This window comes from Rhinopithecus bieti, unplaced genomic scaffold, assembly GCF_001698545.2.
Source record: "Rhinopithecus bieti isolate Rb0 unplaced genomic scaffold, ASM169854v2 scaffold_25288, whole genome shotgun sequence".
NCBI lineage: Eukaryota > Metazoa > Chordata > Mammalia > Primates > Cercopithecidae > Rhinopithecus > Rhinopithecus bieti.
The window spans coordinates 802401-820549 of NW_016811567.1; the positions used below are offsets into that span (position 1 = coordinate 802401).

The window sequence follows — 18149 nt, forward strand, 5'->3', positions numbered from 1 at the left end:
TGGGATGAAAAGCAACTTGAAGCAGCTCTATTTATTTTAGGAAGTCCTCAATGGAAGTATAAAGAAAGGAAAAGTCTGAAGATTAAAAAACAACCCAGCTCCTTTCTCCTGCATTCTTCAAGCTGTGGGCTAGGTGGGCACATTCAGTAGGAGCTAATATCCTATTTGTACCTTGTTACTGAGAGCCTGAACCTGCTCTCACAAACACCCACTATTTCCCATTCCCTCCTGATGTCAGGCATGAGTGATGGTAGAGGAGTTAAAAGAAAAGAGGACAGCAGGCCGGGCGCGGTGGCTCAAGCCTGTAATCCCAGCACTTTGGGAGGTCGAGGCGGGCGGATCACCAGGTCAGGAGATTGAGACCATCCTGGCTAACATGGTGAAACCACGTCTCTACTAAAAATATAAAAAACTAGCCGGGCGTGGTGGCGGGCGCCTGTGGTCCCAGCTACTCGGGAGGCTGAGGCAGGAGAATGGCTTGAACCCAGGAGGCGGAGCTTGCAGTGAGCCGAGATCGCACCACTGCACTCCAGCCTGGGCGACAGAGCGAGAATCCGTCTCAAAAAAAAAAAAAAAAAAAAAAAGAAAAGAAAAGGGAACAGCAACCATACCAATACCATTTTACATAAAAATTATCTGAGGTTGAATCCATATGGTTTAGGAGACATACTGAAATTAAGACAAGTTGCAAGGATTATGCAAAATAGGAGGTTGCACATGTGAAATTGCTGTTATTTGACCCTTTTTGACATAGAAAAGTGGCAGTTTTCTACAGTTGATATTGCACACTAACAAGATTTTCTCTGTTACTTTATCTTGGTTCTAGCTTCTGAAAGTGCTTTCACTTCCATTATGTCATTCTCTCTGCTTGTGTAATGCTGTAATGTGTAAAGATGGCAGGATACATGTTTTTAATTTCTGTTTTGCAGTTGAGGGAAGTAAGACTCCAAGTGAATAAATAACTGGTCTAAGTTCAAAAAACTAGTTGGACCACAGAATCTTGGAGCCACAAAAGACCTGCCAAAATTAAAATATATTGGTTGCAGTGAACAAAAACAAACCAAAATAAAAAAAAAAAAACCCAACAAACCCTCAAACTATCTTGTGTGAAAAAAGCAAAATAAAACAACAACAAAACAAGCAAAAAACAGAATCAGGGGAACCACTGGCTCCTATAACCCGAGGTTTAGAATTGGGTCCCAGAACTCATATGACACTGTGAGGACTGGGTGCCCTTCATTTTTAACTCTGCCTTCTGCTGTGCTGGCATCATTCCCAGATGGGCTTTTTCCTCATGTCCCAAAATGGTGCCAGCAGCTGCTGGCGATGTATCTTGCAGGTTCAAACCTCATGGAGAAGAGTGAGCATCCCTGAAGTGCTGAGATCCACTCTGCTTGAATTGGGATAGGCCACATGTCCACCGCTGATGCAATTACTGATGCAAGGACTGAATGCTGTACTTTGATTGATTGAGCTGGGTCACCTACCCTCCTGGCTCTGGGAGTGGACTTCACTGCAACTACACAGACTGAAAGTGAGGAGAAGCTATGCAGGATGTAGGGTAGATAGATATTAGGAACAAAGTTTCCAACAAGTCCCCCCACCCATTGACATTGCTGACCCCAGGCTGCTCCTTTTACAGATGAGAAAATGAGGTCAGCAGCACGCCCCCTACCCCCAGCACATGACACTTCCCTGGTCACTTTGCCTTACACATGGCCCACTCATCAGCTTCATGCTGCTAGCTGTGAGTCTAGGAAAAACAGCCTGGAAGGAAGGCTCTGACCCACCTGTTTCTTTGCAGTGACAAGTAGGAGTCACAGCTGTGAAGTCCAGGACCCTGACAGTGAGGGACAGCACGGAATGCCTCCAGACCAGTGCTCCCCTGCTTTGAAGTGGCAGCCATACCATAGTGTTCCTTGGCACAGCTTATTAAACAGTCATTATGAAAAACTGTAAGTGGCCTTGGGTGGGCTGGAGAGTGAGGGGAGAAAAACAGTGCCAAATCTCAGTACTGAGTTCAAGCACTGGAGCTTTGAGGTCACTTCTGGTCAAGTGGGGCAAGTCAATGAGAAAGTGTCTGTCTTACTCCTCATTTTTTGCATCCTAACAAAGAAATAGTTGGGACATGGGTTTCTGGCCTTCAGAAAGCCAGACTTATAGTTCTATCTGATTATAATTTAACCACTAAATGATGGAGAAAGAAGGAATCTTTCTGGGATCACATGCCCAGTTTAAACTAAAAACTGGAATATAGACATTCCCCCAACTCACTAACATTTAATCCTGCAGTTAATTTATAATGCCATAAAATAATTTTCTGGGGGCCACATTAAATTGTGAGCCAATGACCACCCCCAACATATATGCTGTGAATGAATATTACCAAGTTCATTGACAATATATCCTGCAGCAATCACAGTAGGTGGTTTCTTTATGGTAAGGAGTCTGAAGTCAAATCATACAAAACATCCTAAAAAAGTGGAAAACCTTCACCCAATTTTTATGCCATAGTTTCAAGAAATAAATGTGGACTCCTATATTATTACTCTTAAACATCCTTTAAACTTCTTTATTTCTTAGCATGTAATTTACCTACCTAAATCTTCTGGAATTTTCACTGGGCTATAACTTGAGTGCCTTTTAAAATTTTCCAAATTCAAATACAGTAAAACTATCACTAGGGCTTTTATGGTTGGATGTACTAGAAGGAAGAGATATTTTCCTTAAAACAAAATCTAGGGAGTTAAACAGACTTTGGGAGTTGATATGTTTAATAAGCTAAAGGAAGCTCATTGCTCATTGTATCATTGAAATGTCATGACTTTGTGTCTTTTCTACTGTGTGCAATTAGAAAAAGAAATGAGGGGTCAATGGGTTTTGGCTTTGAGGCTTGGCCTTCATTAGATTATCTCTTGGGGAATACTCCATGTTCTATATGAAATATGAGCACCGAGGTATGAAACTGTCACATGCAGGCTCAATGTTTTAATTAAAACTTAACTGCTTCCCAGGCTCTATGCATCAAGTTGATCAAGTTTTCAAGGTAAGTGTTATCTCTCTTCTTATTTGAAAACATTTTTAAGTTTTTTTGAACAGCCTATCTTGGCTCCAATAATCTAGAAAAAAATGGAGAACACAGAGGATATGGAAAGAAAGGAGAACACAGATGGTATCAACTCAAAAGTATTGAGGCCTATTTATGTTGAGTATTTAGCCACAATTCACTTTTCCTAAGCAAAAAAGGAAGGCAATATTTACCCAGATTAGAATTCAGGCCTTCCTAATTTCACTACTAATATCAATGAGACGGAAAAACACCCGTCTTTTCTTATATGGTTAGGTCTAATTTGTTACAAAAATATCATTTTCTTAAGTTACCTAAAAACAGTACAGTTAGGGCATTAAAATTTTATCAATTTTTTTTCTGAATAATGTTTCAATGCTATCAAAGAACTTTTAAAAAACTAGTTTAATTGACTTTATACTTAACTTTTGATATCAAAAGCAGAATTGCTATTCTTAGGCAAGCAGATTTGTATAATCAGAGATTGGTGTTTAAGGTTCAGAATAATCGTCAACAGTATAATTCTTATTGATTGATTCCATTTCTGATTACTGCTGCCCTAAATTTCAGCCTAACGCTCATGTCTTAGCTGTACTTTTTTTCAGAGTTTTTGACAGTGAAGCATAAAACATCACCAAAAATCTCCTTTTATTCTCAACCAAGACAGTTCTTACTACCCTCTGTAGTAAAATCTATATAGTTCTATCCATCTAGCCTTTAGATGAACAAATCAGCAGAAACCTGAGTCAATAAGAAGTTTCCAGATGACATAAGATGTGTAGTCTTTAACAAATTCTTCATTCAATGGATTTTCTTTTTGCTGCTGGCAGGCACTGTGATTGTGAAGCCTTTGACTGATTGGCTTCTTCAGGGTAATCAATGACTCAATAACTTAATCAATTGGGGAGGTGCAAAGCACATGAACACTCTTCTCCCAAGAGACCCATTAATTTTTTCTGTTTCTGGAATTAGAGGGAAATTTAGAAACTCTGTGTTATTCATCATAATAGCAACCATCCAAACTGAGATCCCAGGATGCATAGATGTGTACAGTAGTACAGCAGTGAGTACTGCCCTCCTCTGCTTGTGGAGAGCTTCTTTCTTGAGAAGAAACCCGCATTTAGGAAGCTTGATGAATTAAAAATCTTGCTGCATATTTTCATCATGCATGGGAAAAATTCACCAAAGAAGTTTTCAACTTTTATATTCTCTATTTGATAATGTTATGCATTTAATATGTTTTCTTTTTATTAACACTTTAGAATTATTTTATTAAACCTATTACAGTTTGAGTATTCCTTATCTGAAATGTTGGAGATCGGAAGTATTTCTGATTTGGGAACTTTTTTGGATTTTGGAAGATTGTGTTATACTTACCCTAATCCAAAAATCTGAAATCTGAAATGCTCCAGTGAGCATTTCTTTTGAGCATCATGTTAGTGTTCAAAAAGTTTTGGATCGGTTGGGTGCAGTGGCTCACGCCTGTAATCCCAGCATTCTGGGAGGCCGAGGCGGGCAGATCACCTGAGGTCAGGAGTTCAAGACCAGTCTGGCCAACATGGCGAAACCCCATCTCTACTAAAAAAATACAAAAATTGGTCGGGCATGGTGGCTGGAGCCTGTAATCCCAGCTACTCAGTAGACTGAGGCAGGGAGAATTGCTTGAACCCAGGAGGCGGAGGTTGCAGTGAGCTGAGATCATGCCACTGCACTCCAGCCTGAGCGACAGAGCAAGACTGTCCCAAAAAAAAAAAAAAGTTTAGGATCTTGGAGCACTTCAGATTTGGGATTTTCAGATTTGGAATGCTCAATTTATATACACAAAGCATTGCTATTGGAAATAGCAATGATAAAACCAATAAAGCAAAAATTTGATTAGCCACCCTATCAAATTTCTTTTGATACCACTATCCCATTTCTTTCTGCAGAAGTAACCACCTTGGTAGGTTTTCAGTGCTTTTACCAAGTTGGGAGAATAAAAAGGAAATGACCATACTCTAGTGAAAACAGGTTTCCAATCGATTGTGTAACTGGCTCTGGTTGATTTGATTTCAGAGCTATTCATAGTCTAAGCTATTCCTAAGCTAAGTCTGCTTTTCATATGATCATCAGTAGGCTGAATATTCTTTCATCTAAGTGACTTTTAAATACTGTGTTACTGGTGAAATTTTGAGACTTTTTTTTTTTCCTAAAGGAGAAAAGAGATTAATTCTACCCCAGATATTTCACAAGTCTAAGTAATGTGTTGACTTCTCAACATCTAGCCTACATTTTTCTATTGTATTGTGGAGTCAAATTAAAAGTCTAGAAAGCACAAAGGGGAAAGACAATCTGAAAAAATAATGCTTCCATTTGGCAAGAATTATACTTCTAACTGGGTGCTCACGCCTGTAATCCTAGCACTTTGGGATGCCGAGGCGGGTGGGATCGATTGAGGTCAGGAGTTTGAAACCCAGTCTGGCCAACATGGCAAAACCCTGTCTCTACTAAAAATACAAAACTTAGCTGGGCATGGTGGTGCACACCTGTAGTCCCAGTGACTCAGGAGGCTGAGGCAGGAGAATTGCTTGAACTCGGGAGGCTGAGGTTGCAGTGAGCCAAGATGGTGCTGCTGCACTCCAGCTTAGGGGACAGAGCAAGACTCCATCTCAAAAAAAAAAAGATTGTATGTTTTTGTGAGAAAATAAAAAGCTGGGAAATAGCCAGCTGTGTTTTGAAATGTTATTTTATTTCCTCATTAAAATTTAAGAAATCAATTGATTAAATATAGCAAAAGGCACTTTTCACAGGACATTTTCTTGAAATGTTTATATAATTAGTATTGTTAATGAAAATAAATATGTAGAAAATATTTGTAAAACTGGTTTCTTGGTTTCTCTTTTCATAGACCTGATGTGGGCTATCGAGTTGTAACAGACAAAGGATTTAATTTTTCACCAGCAGATGAAGCTTTTGTTTGCCAAAAGAAGAATCATTTTCAGATAACCATTCACATCCAAGTTTGGGGAAGTCCAAAATTTGTTGAAACCGAGATGGGCCGAAAGCCAATAGAAATGTTTTACTTGAAAGCTTTTGGCATTAAGGTGTGTCTTTTATTTAGTTCAGTTTATATCAGTCAACATTTATTTTGTTTCAGTTGTCTATTACTGCATGACAAACTATCCCAAAATGACTTAAAAGAATAACAGTCCTTTATTTTGGTCACAAATCTGCAACTGGGTCAGGATGTGACTATGACAACTCATCTTTGTTCAGAAGTCATCAACTGGGGCAGCTTAACTGGGCCATTTTCAAGAAGCACTCAGATGCCTGTTGAGTTTGGGCTGGCCATCAGCTGGAGCTCAAATGGGGCTCTAACTGACAGGGCTTAGCTCTTCTCCATGTGAACTGCTCTATGGGATAGCTTGTGTTTCTTCACAGCGTGGTGGCTGAGTTCTAAGAATAAACATTGCAAGACAAGTGAAGTGAAAGATGTCCCTCCCTCCCTCCCTCCCTCCCTCCCTCTCTCTCTCTCTCTCTCTCTCTTTCTTTCTTTCTTTCTTTCTCTTTCTTTCTTTCTCTCTCTCTCTCTTTCTTTTTTCTTTGAGACATGGTCTTGCTCTGTCACCCGGGTTGGAGCACAGCAGCATAATTATGGCTCATTGTAGCCTTGACCTCCCGGGCTCAAGTGGGAGCCTCCCAAATAGCTGAGACCACAGGTGTGTGCCACCATGTCTGGCTGTTTCTGTGGAGATGGGGTTTCACTATGTTGCCTGGGCTGATCTTGAATTCCTGGGCTCAAGTGGCCCTCCTGCCCAGGCCTCCCAAAGTGCTGGGATAACAGGCATGAGCCACCATATCCAGCCAAGATGCCAATTTCATGAGCCTGGGCTCAGAAAATGGCACAGCATCACTTCAAATTGTAGTTTTATAGTTTTCAGTGAATACTCTTGCAATTCTTTTACTAAATGTATTTTTAATTATTTTTATTGATATTGATGCATTTCCATATTAAGTAGATCCATTATTTTCATCAGTTTATCAAAGAGATCTGTGACCTAAAAAAACGCCAAGGAGCCACTAATTTAGTCAATACCCCTCCTCTACAGTTTAACAGAGGGGAGACTGAGGTCCAATAAGGTTATGCAATTCATCCAAAGTAGTAAATGATAGAGCTGGGTTCAGAATGCAGGTAATATGACTTCTGAGTGATCAAAAAGTATTTCTTAAATTGTAACTTTATATCCAGTTCCTAAGAGGGAGAAGCATTCATTATCTGCATATTTTGTTGTTTTGGTTGATGTTTTGTTTTCTTTAAGACAGGGTCTTGCTCTGTCGCCTAGGCTGGAGTGCAGTGGCTTTATTACAGCTCACTACAGCCTCAACTTCCTGGGCTCCAGCAATCCTCCTGCTTCTGCCCCCCAAAGTGTTGGAATTACGGGCATGAGACATTGTGCCTGGCCGACATATTTTATTCTGATAGCTAACCTGGGCTTAGGCACTAAGGCTTGGCTACTGCACACATAACTGTTCTTGTACCAAATTGAGCTCTTAAAACAAAACAGAAACAAAATACATAAAACATCAAACAAACAAGCAACAAAAGTCATTCATTTTATGAATATGAATGTAATATTAGTTCATTGTGAAAATTTTGGAACCTAACAGAAAAGTATGAAAAAGAGATAAAATTCATTTGTATTTGGGATCCACCATTTGGTAGCCTATTTTTTTCTCATTTTTTCTGTTATTGAAATTAATCTCATATTGCTAGTGCTATATTGTCAACATCACATTGTATGATATTATTAAGGACCCCATAAAAATATTGTTCACAAAGATGATATAGTTTTCCATTGTATGGATGCATCGTATTAATTCCTTTATTATTATTAGTTTTGTTTATTTTCCATTTTTTATTGTTAATAAAACTTCAGTGAACATCCATGTAAACCCACCTTTGCATAAGGATACATTCCAGAAGGGGAATTTACACATGAAAGATACAAATATTATTAAAACTCTTGATATAGGCCACCAATTGCTTTCTAGAAAGATTTGTTACAATGTGAATACCCACCAGTTTTATATTACAGGGCTGGTCTCACAAGTCCTTTCCAATATCACAGAACAAGAAGAGTTTGTAGCAGATGCTGAATAAATGCTAATTCCTATGTTTTATTTATTATATTGTATATCATTGTTTTTTCATAGTGGAATGTAAGCTCCCCAAGGACAGCAAATTTTGTTAATTGTGTTCAGTTCTTATCTCTAATGCCTAAAGCAGTTCCTGGTACATAGTGGGTGCTCCATAAGTACTTCTAGAATGAATGAATAAATAAGAAGCTGCCTTACCCCTGATGTTTCAGTCATCTTCTAGCCTACTCTGTATTCACTGCCTACCTGAAAGACTCTGCTGTCTTGTGTTCTCGTTGTTTAATTTCACAGGTATTTATTTTTTCCCTCATCAACAGAACACTGAGTTAAGGTAGGGACTCCTGTCTTATGTGTCTTTTCAGTGACTTGTTCCTCCTGCCCAGGGCCTAGGGTGATGCCTTGAAAAACTTTTTAAGTCCTCGAACGTTCTTTTCGAATTAACATTTTATAAATTAATTAATTAAATAATTAATTTACTTTTGTTGTTTCATACAGGTAGAAGCCACCAATCAAATAATTGCTATTGAACAGTCCCAAGCAGATAGGAGCAAAAGATTTTCAATCCTGTTAAGTAAGAATTTATTTTCTGAATTCCTTTGTGAATATTTTGTGAATAAACATCTAATTTATTTGTTTTATATATATATAATTTTATTTATTATCTAATTTATTTTGGTTACCTAAAATGAAACCTACCACAGCATCCAAATTAATAATGTTAATAGAGGTTTTTTGTTTTTTTTTTTTTTTTTTNCTCGAACGTTCTTTTCGAATTAACATTTTTATAAATTAATTAATTAAATAATTAATTTACTTTTTGTTGTTTCATACAGGTAGAAGCCACCAATCAAATAATTGCTATTGAACAGTCCCAAGCAGATAGGAGCAAAAAGATTTTCAATCCTGTTAAGTAAGAATTTATTTTCTGAATTCCTTTGTGAATATTTTGTGAATAAACATCTAATTTATTTGTTTTATATATATATAATTTTATTTATTATCTAATTTATTTTGGTTACCTAAAATGAAACCTACCACAGCATCCAAATTAATAATGTTAATAGAGGTTTTTTGTTTTTTTTTTTTTTTTTGAGAAAGAATTTTGCTTTTGTTGCCCAGGCTGGAGCGCAGTGGCACACTCTGAGCTCACTGCAACCTCTGCCTCCTGGGTTCAAGTGATTCTCCTGCCTCAGCCTCTGGAGTAGCTGGGATTACAGGCATGCGCCACCACGCCCGGCTAATTTTTTGCATCTTTAGTAGAGTTGGGGTTTCACCACTTTGGCCAGGTTGGTCTCGAATTCCTGAACTCAGGCGACCTGCCTGGCTCAGCTTCCCAAAGTGCTGGGATTACAGGTGTGAGCCACAGTGCCCCTACCATTAATGTAGTATTAATGTTAACATTATGCATATATGTTTATCAACAAAAATAGAGTTGTACTATGCATTGAAACTGTTGCAAAATTCTTTATAAAACGATCAATTTTAAACCACTGTTATTTTATGTTGTTTATTGCTAAAACTTTGCTAACAACCTTACTATCAACTTTAGTTCCTTGAGATAAATCATGGCTAGATCTTTCTTTTAATTTTTCATTTAAATCAGCATGATGTTGATTGAATTAATTTCAAGATTGTATATCCATGCTGTACTTAGAAGTCATTTTTTCTTATTCTTTAAAGCCATGTTAATAGCTTGCGGAATGGACTCCAATATAGAAAGCATATATAGCTGGTAGTGTGCAAAGCAATATGGCAGTCCAAGGTAGAGTCCTCTCTGTAGGATGACTTAGAGTGAGTGGGATTTGCTTTTTGACCGGTTTGGCTGGGATACAGTGGAGACATCTCAGGGTTTTGACCCTGAGTCAACCCCCTTTGGGCTGAGAAGAAGATGGTTTCATGACTTGGACAGTCCAGAAGCCACTTGTACAAACACAGCACTAAATGTGTGTGGTGCATCTGGTTCTCCCTTGCCTGGGCAGGGTGTATGTGGCCTTCCTGTGAAGGAAGCTGCCTCCCACTGCTAGGCTAGGAGAGGCAAATACGTGAAGGGGGTGCAAAGGCATTCATGTGAGACCTAAACTGCTTCAGTCAAGAGGTGAATGCTGTCACAACAGTGGCAGCGGCACAAATGAAAGATTTTCTTGCCCCATTGTGGAGGTAAAAGGAACCATGCTGGGTATATGGAGCATATGGCCCTTCTGACTTGGAAACTCCAGGCTTGAGCTTGAGCTTTTGCTGAGTGAGCATTTCTTACCCTTCAAGATATTCCATGGCCTTCCTGGCAGCTATTCCTGACCATGCTGTGGATAGCAGTTAATAATCGGTGACTAGAATAAACTGTTCTCCCAGTGTGGTGAGAACTGGGAACCAAGCATAGTTGAGAGTCTGAAAGTGGATTAGATATAATCAGAGATTTGGTGTTCTCTTATAGTCTGTTGGTTTTTTACTGTTTTAGAATTGACCTACTGGCTGACCAGGTCACCAAAGTAACGCTGGGACGATTACACTTCAGTGAAACCACAGCAAATAATATGAGAAAAAAGGGAAAACCAAATCCAGACCAGAGGTACTGAGGTCACTGTATGCATGGCAGTGTGGCTGGGTACTTTATCTGTCCCGGAAGTGCCCTCCTGGGGCCCCTGTGATCCTCCTGGTGCTACCAGTCAGCACACAGGGCCTCTAAGTCACTTTCCTCCCTTCTCTGACTCTCAGTTTATTAACATTTCTCCTTTACCCATGGACATCTTTCTTCTCCCACACCCATACCCTGCAATGCCCACCTTCCTGCCCTGCCCTATCTCTGCCTGGCTCGATTCCCTCCATGGTTTTCTAGAGTGACCACGTTTATGTCTCATTGCCACCCAAAGATTGAGGACTGACTGCATTTCTCAACCAGTGTGCTGGTCTCTAGTCCTGAAGTTCTGATATGACCTTTTTGATTAAAAAAGAAAATAACTTGTTTTCATGATTTAAACCTGTGGTTTTCAAAGTGTGATTCCAGGACTAGCAGAGATGGACACTTGTTAAAAATGCGAGTGCTCGGGCCTTACTGAAGAATCAAAAGCTCTGAATCAAAAACTCTGGGGATGGAGCTCAGCAATTTGTAGTTCAACAAACCCTCCAGGTGACACTGATAATGCTCAAGTTTGAGAACTGCTAGTTTTAGAACATAGGTTTTGGAGTTGGATAGAATTGAATTTGACTATTTTATACTGACATTTACTAGGTGAGTGACCTTGGGCATATAACTTAACCTCTCTGAGACTCATATTCCTGTCCTGTAAAATAGAGACAATAACAATATTTTACTCCAATAAAGTTGTTTTGGGGATCTAAATAGACTAATGTAGGTAAACTGCTTAGCCTGGTACATGACACACTGAGCTCTTGATAGTAGCTAATACTAATAATGATAACAGTTACTACTCTTACTGATTTACTTTAGATGCAGAGGGAAACTCTTGTTCTCTAGGAGAACAGGAGTGTTACAGAAGAAGCTGGTGAAGATTTTTTGTGCAGTTCTCAGGGCAAAAGCTTCTTTGAAGAAGGTAGTTTTAATTTTGACTTTTAAGAAGTGGTCTAGTCTTAAAACTGTCTCATCAGTGGTACATGTGAAGAGGTAATTGAAATAACAGTGATGAAAATTACCTTGGAAGCAACTGAAAAGGAGGTCTCAGTCTTTGGCTAAAGTCAAGCCCTGAGGTTGTTGAAGGCATAGGATACATGGCCAAGAGCAGGCTGAATTGGGAAGCATCCAGTGTGGTTGGGCAGACCCTAGGAGTCAGCCTCCATTAAGGCCCAGGCCTTAATGTGGCTTCTGTGGCTCTGAACAAAGGGACTTTTAAGGTGGCTTCCTGTTGTATTTGTGAGCCATGCTGTGCTGAGGGCCCAGAACTGCAGCATGGAGAGGCCTGTGCTGAACCAGCACAGATAGGCTGACCCCAGACCCCTCCTGGGACATCTCCCCAGGGTGGCTTGCTTTCCTGCTCATTTGGGGCCTGTAAAACAGCTCACAAATACCACCAACTGGGCAAAGAGCTGACCCAGAATGATAGCAAGGGAATCAACTACTTTCTTATTTCACTGCGGGACAATTTAGAACAGAAGGGAAAAGGCAGTCTTTAAATAGGCAAACTCTTCTCGATAAGTTCACTGTTGATCAACTGTTGGGTGGTATTTGATTGTACGAATTGTGTCTCCATTCCTGATGTGTTGGCATTGGTCTGCTGTCTCTGAATTAGATACTTCATGTTGGTGGTTGGACTGTATGCTGCTAACCAAGACCAGTTCTATTTGTTGTCTGCCCACATCTCCGAAAGGATCATTGTAAGGGTAAGTTCAGTTCTCTGACTTATCTGGATCCCACATGCTTTCCTCCCATGTAGGCGGAATTTGAATTTTCAGTGGTGTGCTTGAATATACTATTTCGATGATAATGATGGTAATAGCAGAAACTATTATTTTAGTTTTCACACAGTGGTTCACAACCAGGGGCAGTTTTGTTCTCCAAAGGTCACTTGGCAATGTCTGGAGACATTTTTGGTTGTCACAGCTGGCATCTAGTGGGTAGTGACCAAGGATTCTGCTTGGTACCTTACAATGCACGGGACAACCTCCATAACAAAAAATTATACCTCCCAAAATGTCAGTGGTGTTGAGGTTGAGAAACTCTGGTTTTTACTCTATGTTCTAGGCACTGAGCTAAACAATTTACATATGACATCATTTTACGTTGTTATGCTTTCACATTGCATTATTTATACCCAGAGCAACTGAGGCTTAAGAGGCTAAGTAACTAATCCATGATCTCACGAATTGTAAATAATGGAGCCTGGATCTCTCTGACCTTAAAGCCCACAGGGTGGGGAAAGTGGTAGGAAAGCATTCCAGGCCAAAAGTGATTGGTGGTACAGGGCATCTGGGCCACTGTCTAGCACATAGGAGTGGCTGGCTCAGCACATTTTGCTGAATGAATGATTGGTCACAGCTCTGCAGGGGATTCTTGGCAGCCACAAAACATAAAGCTGTTGGCAGCTGCAGCTGCAGCTGTGTGAGTTCAGGCTGGCCACCACTGAAAATACCAGAGGCATGAAGTAACAGGTAGCCACAGGCCTGGCAGCCCTGGGAGGGGCTGCGTTGTTATGGATCTTTGAAGTGGTACAGGGAGGTCATGCAAACTCCACTAGAGAACAGTGTTCACTGTGGGCCTGCCCATGTATGTGGCTTTAACCTGAGGCCCTGAGGAAGAGAAGAAGATCTGCCCGTTTGGGGAAATGGCATCTCTCCTTGCCCGTGTCGAACTGTTCTGAAACAAAGGGCCTCTGTAATTCCTTTTGTCAATTAAAATTAATAAGCCTCCTATTAGTGGAAATCCTTTAACTATGTCTCAACGTTGTAATGGAGATGAAGTAATGATAGAAATGAGTTAAAACACTTATGTGTTCAGCAATCCCAGGGTTAGGGAAGGACATGCACACCCCAGGCTGCATTTTTGTGGGGTCTGACGTAACCTGCAGCAAATGAGGATCCTCTGGGGCAGAGGCGGGTGGGGCCCTCTCCTTGCATCATAAGCTAATCACAGAGGTGGCCGTCCATCCCTCTGCAGGGGCCAGGGCCATCTTTGACATCTTATTTGATGTAATCTGGAATTGCCTTGCTGTGCTAACAAATCTGATTTAAAGTAAAGTCTGGAAACCTAGGTTGCATATTGTTTCTCTTAGGAAGGAATAGAGACATAATGCCATGCTTTTCAGAGTTAGCATAGATTAGATATCATGACAGTACTCTCTGGAGCTGTATAACACATGCTTGAGACAGATAGTCTGCTAGTTACCTGCACACTTGGAATAATTTACCTAGTGACAAGGTTTCTCCATTTGCTGTTGACAGCTCCTGCAAAGCTATATGCAGCTGCCGTGCAAGTCCACACAGCAGCAACGTGAGAGGGAGGGAGCTCCACTCTCTAGCATTCTGTTTACCAAAAACTCTGTTACTTGGCACCTCCTCAAATCCAAAGCACAATGATAATGAGATCATAATGATGACTTTGAAAAGTTGAAAGTTCCATAATTCATATTTGGTATGAATACCAAAAATATTAAATTTACTCAGCACAGTTTGGGTGTCATGCTATCCACTAAATTTTTATTTTAAAAAATGATTGTATTCCAAATCTGATAGTTTTCTCCCAGACACAATTTTGGTTAAAGAGAATACCCTATTCTACAAGTGTGCTGGATAACACAAAAGTTACCTTAACAGCAATGAGAAGAAAAGGATTACTAACATCAACCATTCATCCCCCCACTAGAAATATCTTATTGATAGTATTTCATTCAAACTGTAAAACACAGAAGTGAAAATGAATGCAGACTTTTTGGTTTATCTAATTGTTTAAGAAATGGCATTATTGTTTGAATTAGTGAGTTTTAGAAATGTCCACAGAATACATTTTCTGCCACCTGAGATTTTAGAGGGGCCTATACAGGTGCATACAAATTGGTCGGGCAAAGGGCAGACCAGCCAACATTCTACAAAAGAGCCAGATGTGGCCTCTTAGGCCATGGCCTGGTTCTGTTAGTTTGAGCTCCAGAATGAAGAATGGGAAGAAAAATTTGACAAAGACACTATAAGCCCTGACCACATTAAATGAAGAAATGAAAACTGCATTTAAGCAAATCCAGACTTGTTCTGTGGCCTAAGAACCACTCATCCTAATGGCAGAGATTGACATTTTACTATTTGGTAAGGGTGATTGTATGAGGGTTAGATCTAGATGAGTTCCAGGCCTCCAGGAAGGATCCAGGAGACCAAGCTTGTCAGAATTCTGCTTGGAGAGAGAATGGTGGGCAGGACCCAGTAATTGTTCATCTGAGTTGCCAATCAAAACAGCTTTAGCAGTATATTATGGTCCTGTAGCATAAATTGACCAATTTAATGAAAATTAAGGCTTACTCCAAAGAACAGATTTATTTGCTGAGTCTTTGTTTCTGGGAGCACTCCCCAGAGGAGTTCCTTCAGATTCCCCTTGTTAATTACTGGGCTCTTCTCTCTCAGCCCCACTTTCCTTCTAAAATACTTAATTAAACCTGGTTTGGAGTGCAGTGTTGCAAGCAGGAGGGATGATTACTTTTGTCTGCCTTTCAAAGACACTCTAGGGTTTCCTCATTTTGAAAACCAATAAATTATTCCAGTTTCTTTTCCAGAAGAATAGAAATGGGCATGTCCCCAAGTATTCTTCTTCTACTGCTCTGCAAATCACAGTGCGTGACGTGGGAAACCAAACCTAGGATTGGGGAAGATGATCTAATAATGCATATGTGCACACATGCACACACACACACACACACACACACACAAACGCAGACATACGCATTCCTCTTTTGGAGTTCAGATGAATTTTTATTTACTCAAAGAAAACAGTTTATGGAGTAATGCCTGTTTTGAACTCAACAGATCTTTCTGTCAACGACAGAAGGGTAACTTATGACCAGGAGTACATGGCATAAAGAAGTAGTTCTCAAGCTTGTATTATGAATAAGAATCCCCAGAGAGCTTGTAAGAACACAGTTACCTGTGTTTTTGATTCAGTAAGTCAGGGATGCCTGAGAATATGCATTTCTAACAGGCTTCCCGGAGATGCTGACATTGCTAGCCTGCAGACCATGCTTTGAGTAGCACCAGCAGAGTATTTCTAAGTCCTTTTTCTGTAACTCTTTCAAAAGGCACAAAAATGGACTTCCTAAGAGCTGCCTTCCTCAGGTCAAACTCTTCTATTAGTTCTTTGGCTGCTGCTTTCGAATCCCAAACGATGATAAAACAAATTCCAGCTTTTCATTTCCAGCTCAGCATAGGCCTCAAATTGCAGCGGATGCTGTTTTCTATTCGAATAACCCGCAGGGGGCGCCATTTACATTGTATTTTTTAATGAAAGGCGTCCCCCGGAATTGTGCAACTCTGCAGGTGCGTTGCTGAGGAGAGCAGATGAAGCGATTATAGGTTAAATAGCTGCTGCTGTGCCCAGGAGAGTGTGTCGAGAATAACTTTGAGGCGTTTCATCCTCGTTTTTGCAAACTGTTCATGCACACATGATTTCACTTAATCCCACAATAATCCTATGAGGTGGGTAAAGGAGACATGATTCTTTATTCATCAGAGGAGGACACAGTACAGAAGGATTAAGTGACTGCCCCAAGGTCACACAGCTAGTTTGTGTTATAACATAGACTAGGATGCTTGGGTCTCTTCCCTAAATAAGAGAATATGAGACAAACGATAAAAGTATTTTAGAAATTTTAATGAATTTGTTTTGGTGCTTGATATCCATCAGCCACTATCGGGTCACATGTGAATACAAACTCCTCATTCCAGAAAGAGGTAGTATACTGTGCTTGCTTTGACACATGAGGGTTGTGGATTCCAGAGAAGGGAAATAAGTTCACAGATGTTATGAGAACATTTCCCGTTACTGATGAGGAATTCTCCCTAGGGCTATATATTTAGAATGTTGTGAATCTGTGGCCCTTTCCAAAATAATGTGAACATATTTTAGGGATTTGAGTTTTCATCTGATGAAAGCTAAGTGAGAATATTGCAATTGTTCCAAAAAATTAAATCCACTTATATCTGCTGTTCCAGTATCAAGTTACCAACAAGATAATAACTATCCCAAAGCTCATTACAAAAAATTTCATCACTGTCTTATTTTGTTTCCTTGAAGTGGCTCATTATGTTCAAAATAGAGAAAAATACATCACCATCTTATATGGCATACCTTTGGATTTAGTTGATTGGTTGCTATAAAAGGATTTGAGTCAAGGCCAATTTGCCATTCACAACCAAGGGGCTCTAGGGACCTTGCAGAAAAGCTCTTTGTTCAAGTAAATTTACACAAAATAATGTTCAAAGTTTTTACTTTATATTCTTCCCTCACTCCCCATTACCCCCTCCCACCCCATTACTTTACATTACATTGTTTCACTGCTTTTTTTTTCTTTTTTTTTGAAACAGAGTCTCCCTCTGTCCCCTAGGCTGGAGTGCAGTGGCATGATCTCACCTCACTGCAACCCCCGCCTCCCCAGTTAAAGTGATTCTCCTGACTCAGCCTCCCAAGTAGCTGGGACTACAGGAACATGCCACCACACATTGCTAATTTTTGTATTTTTAATAGAGATGGGGCTTCACCATGTTGGCCAGGCTGGTCTTGAACCCCTGAACTCAAGTGATCCACACACCTCAGCCTCCCAAAGTGCTGAGATTACAGGTGTGAGCCACCACACACCTGGCCTCTTTCACTGTTTTTGTCTATCAAGTGTCAATGGTTGAGTCTTCCAAGCAGCTCAGGGTTCAGACACTTGAGATTGAATTAGGAAACTGAAGACATCAACAAGTTATTTAAACCCAAACTAAGAAATAAACTTTGTGGTTTCTTTTAATTATTTTAAAAATTGTAACAAATGCATATGGCAAAACACCCAAACAATACCAAGAGAATATATAGTGAAAGGTGAATCTCCCTCCTACCACTGTTTCTCCATCTCCCAGGCTCCATCCTTGAGGAAACCATTGTTATTGGTTTCCTGAGTAGTCTTCAGAGAAAATCTATGCATATTCAGGTGCTGAGCTTGCAATGTATCATATACCACCAGAAAGGTAAAAAGTCAAGTATTAGTACTGACTTTTTAGATAATCAGGATCGCAACTGTTTGTCTAAAGTTGTGACAACCTGCCTCAATCATAAAAACACGTCATAATTTTAAAGACAATTTAATTTTGTTGGGAGGATTTTGAGGGATTTAGAGATGCCTACTTTAAAATATTTGGGAATAAATTCAGTGGCTACAGGGAAGCAGGGAGGAAGGAAGGCAGTGCAGTGGAACATTCTTTGACAAATAATTTTATTTAAGAGGAAAATCTGCCGAACTTCGTCTAGTCCAATGGTTTCACT

At 39.9% G+C, this 18149-nt stretch overlaps 1 protein-coding gene across 1 annotated transcript in view; it reads left to right on the top strand.

The window, feature by feature from the left end:
* MYRFL (myelin regulatory factor like) overlaps window positions 1–18149 on the top strand; it is a 112649-nt gene that overhangs the window by 44725 nt on the left and 49775 nt on the right. Inside the window, exons 6-10 of the mRNA XM_017894064.1 lie at window positions 1805–1955; window positions 5955–6150; window positions 9037–9113; window positions 10659–10769; window positions 12445–12535. Coding sequence (XP_017749553.1) covers window positions 1805–1955; window positions 5955–6150; window positions 9037–9113; window positions 10659–10769; window positions 12445–12535 — 626 coding nt within the window. The remainder of the gene's footprint in view (window positions 1–1804; window positions 1956–5954; window positions 6151–9036; window positions 9114–10658; window positions 10770–12444; window positions 12536–18149) is intronic.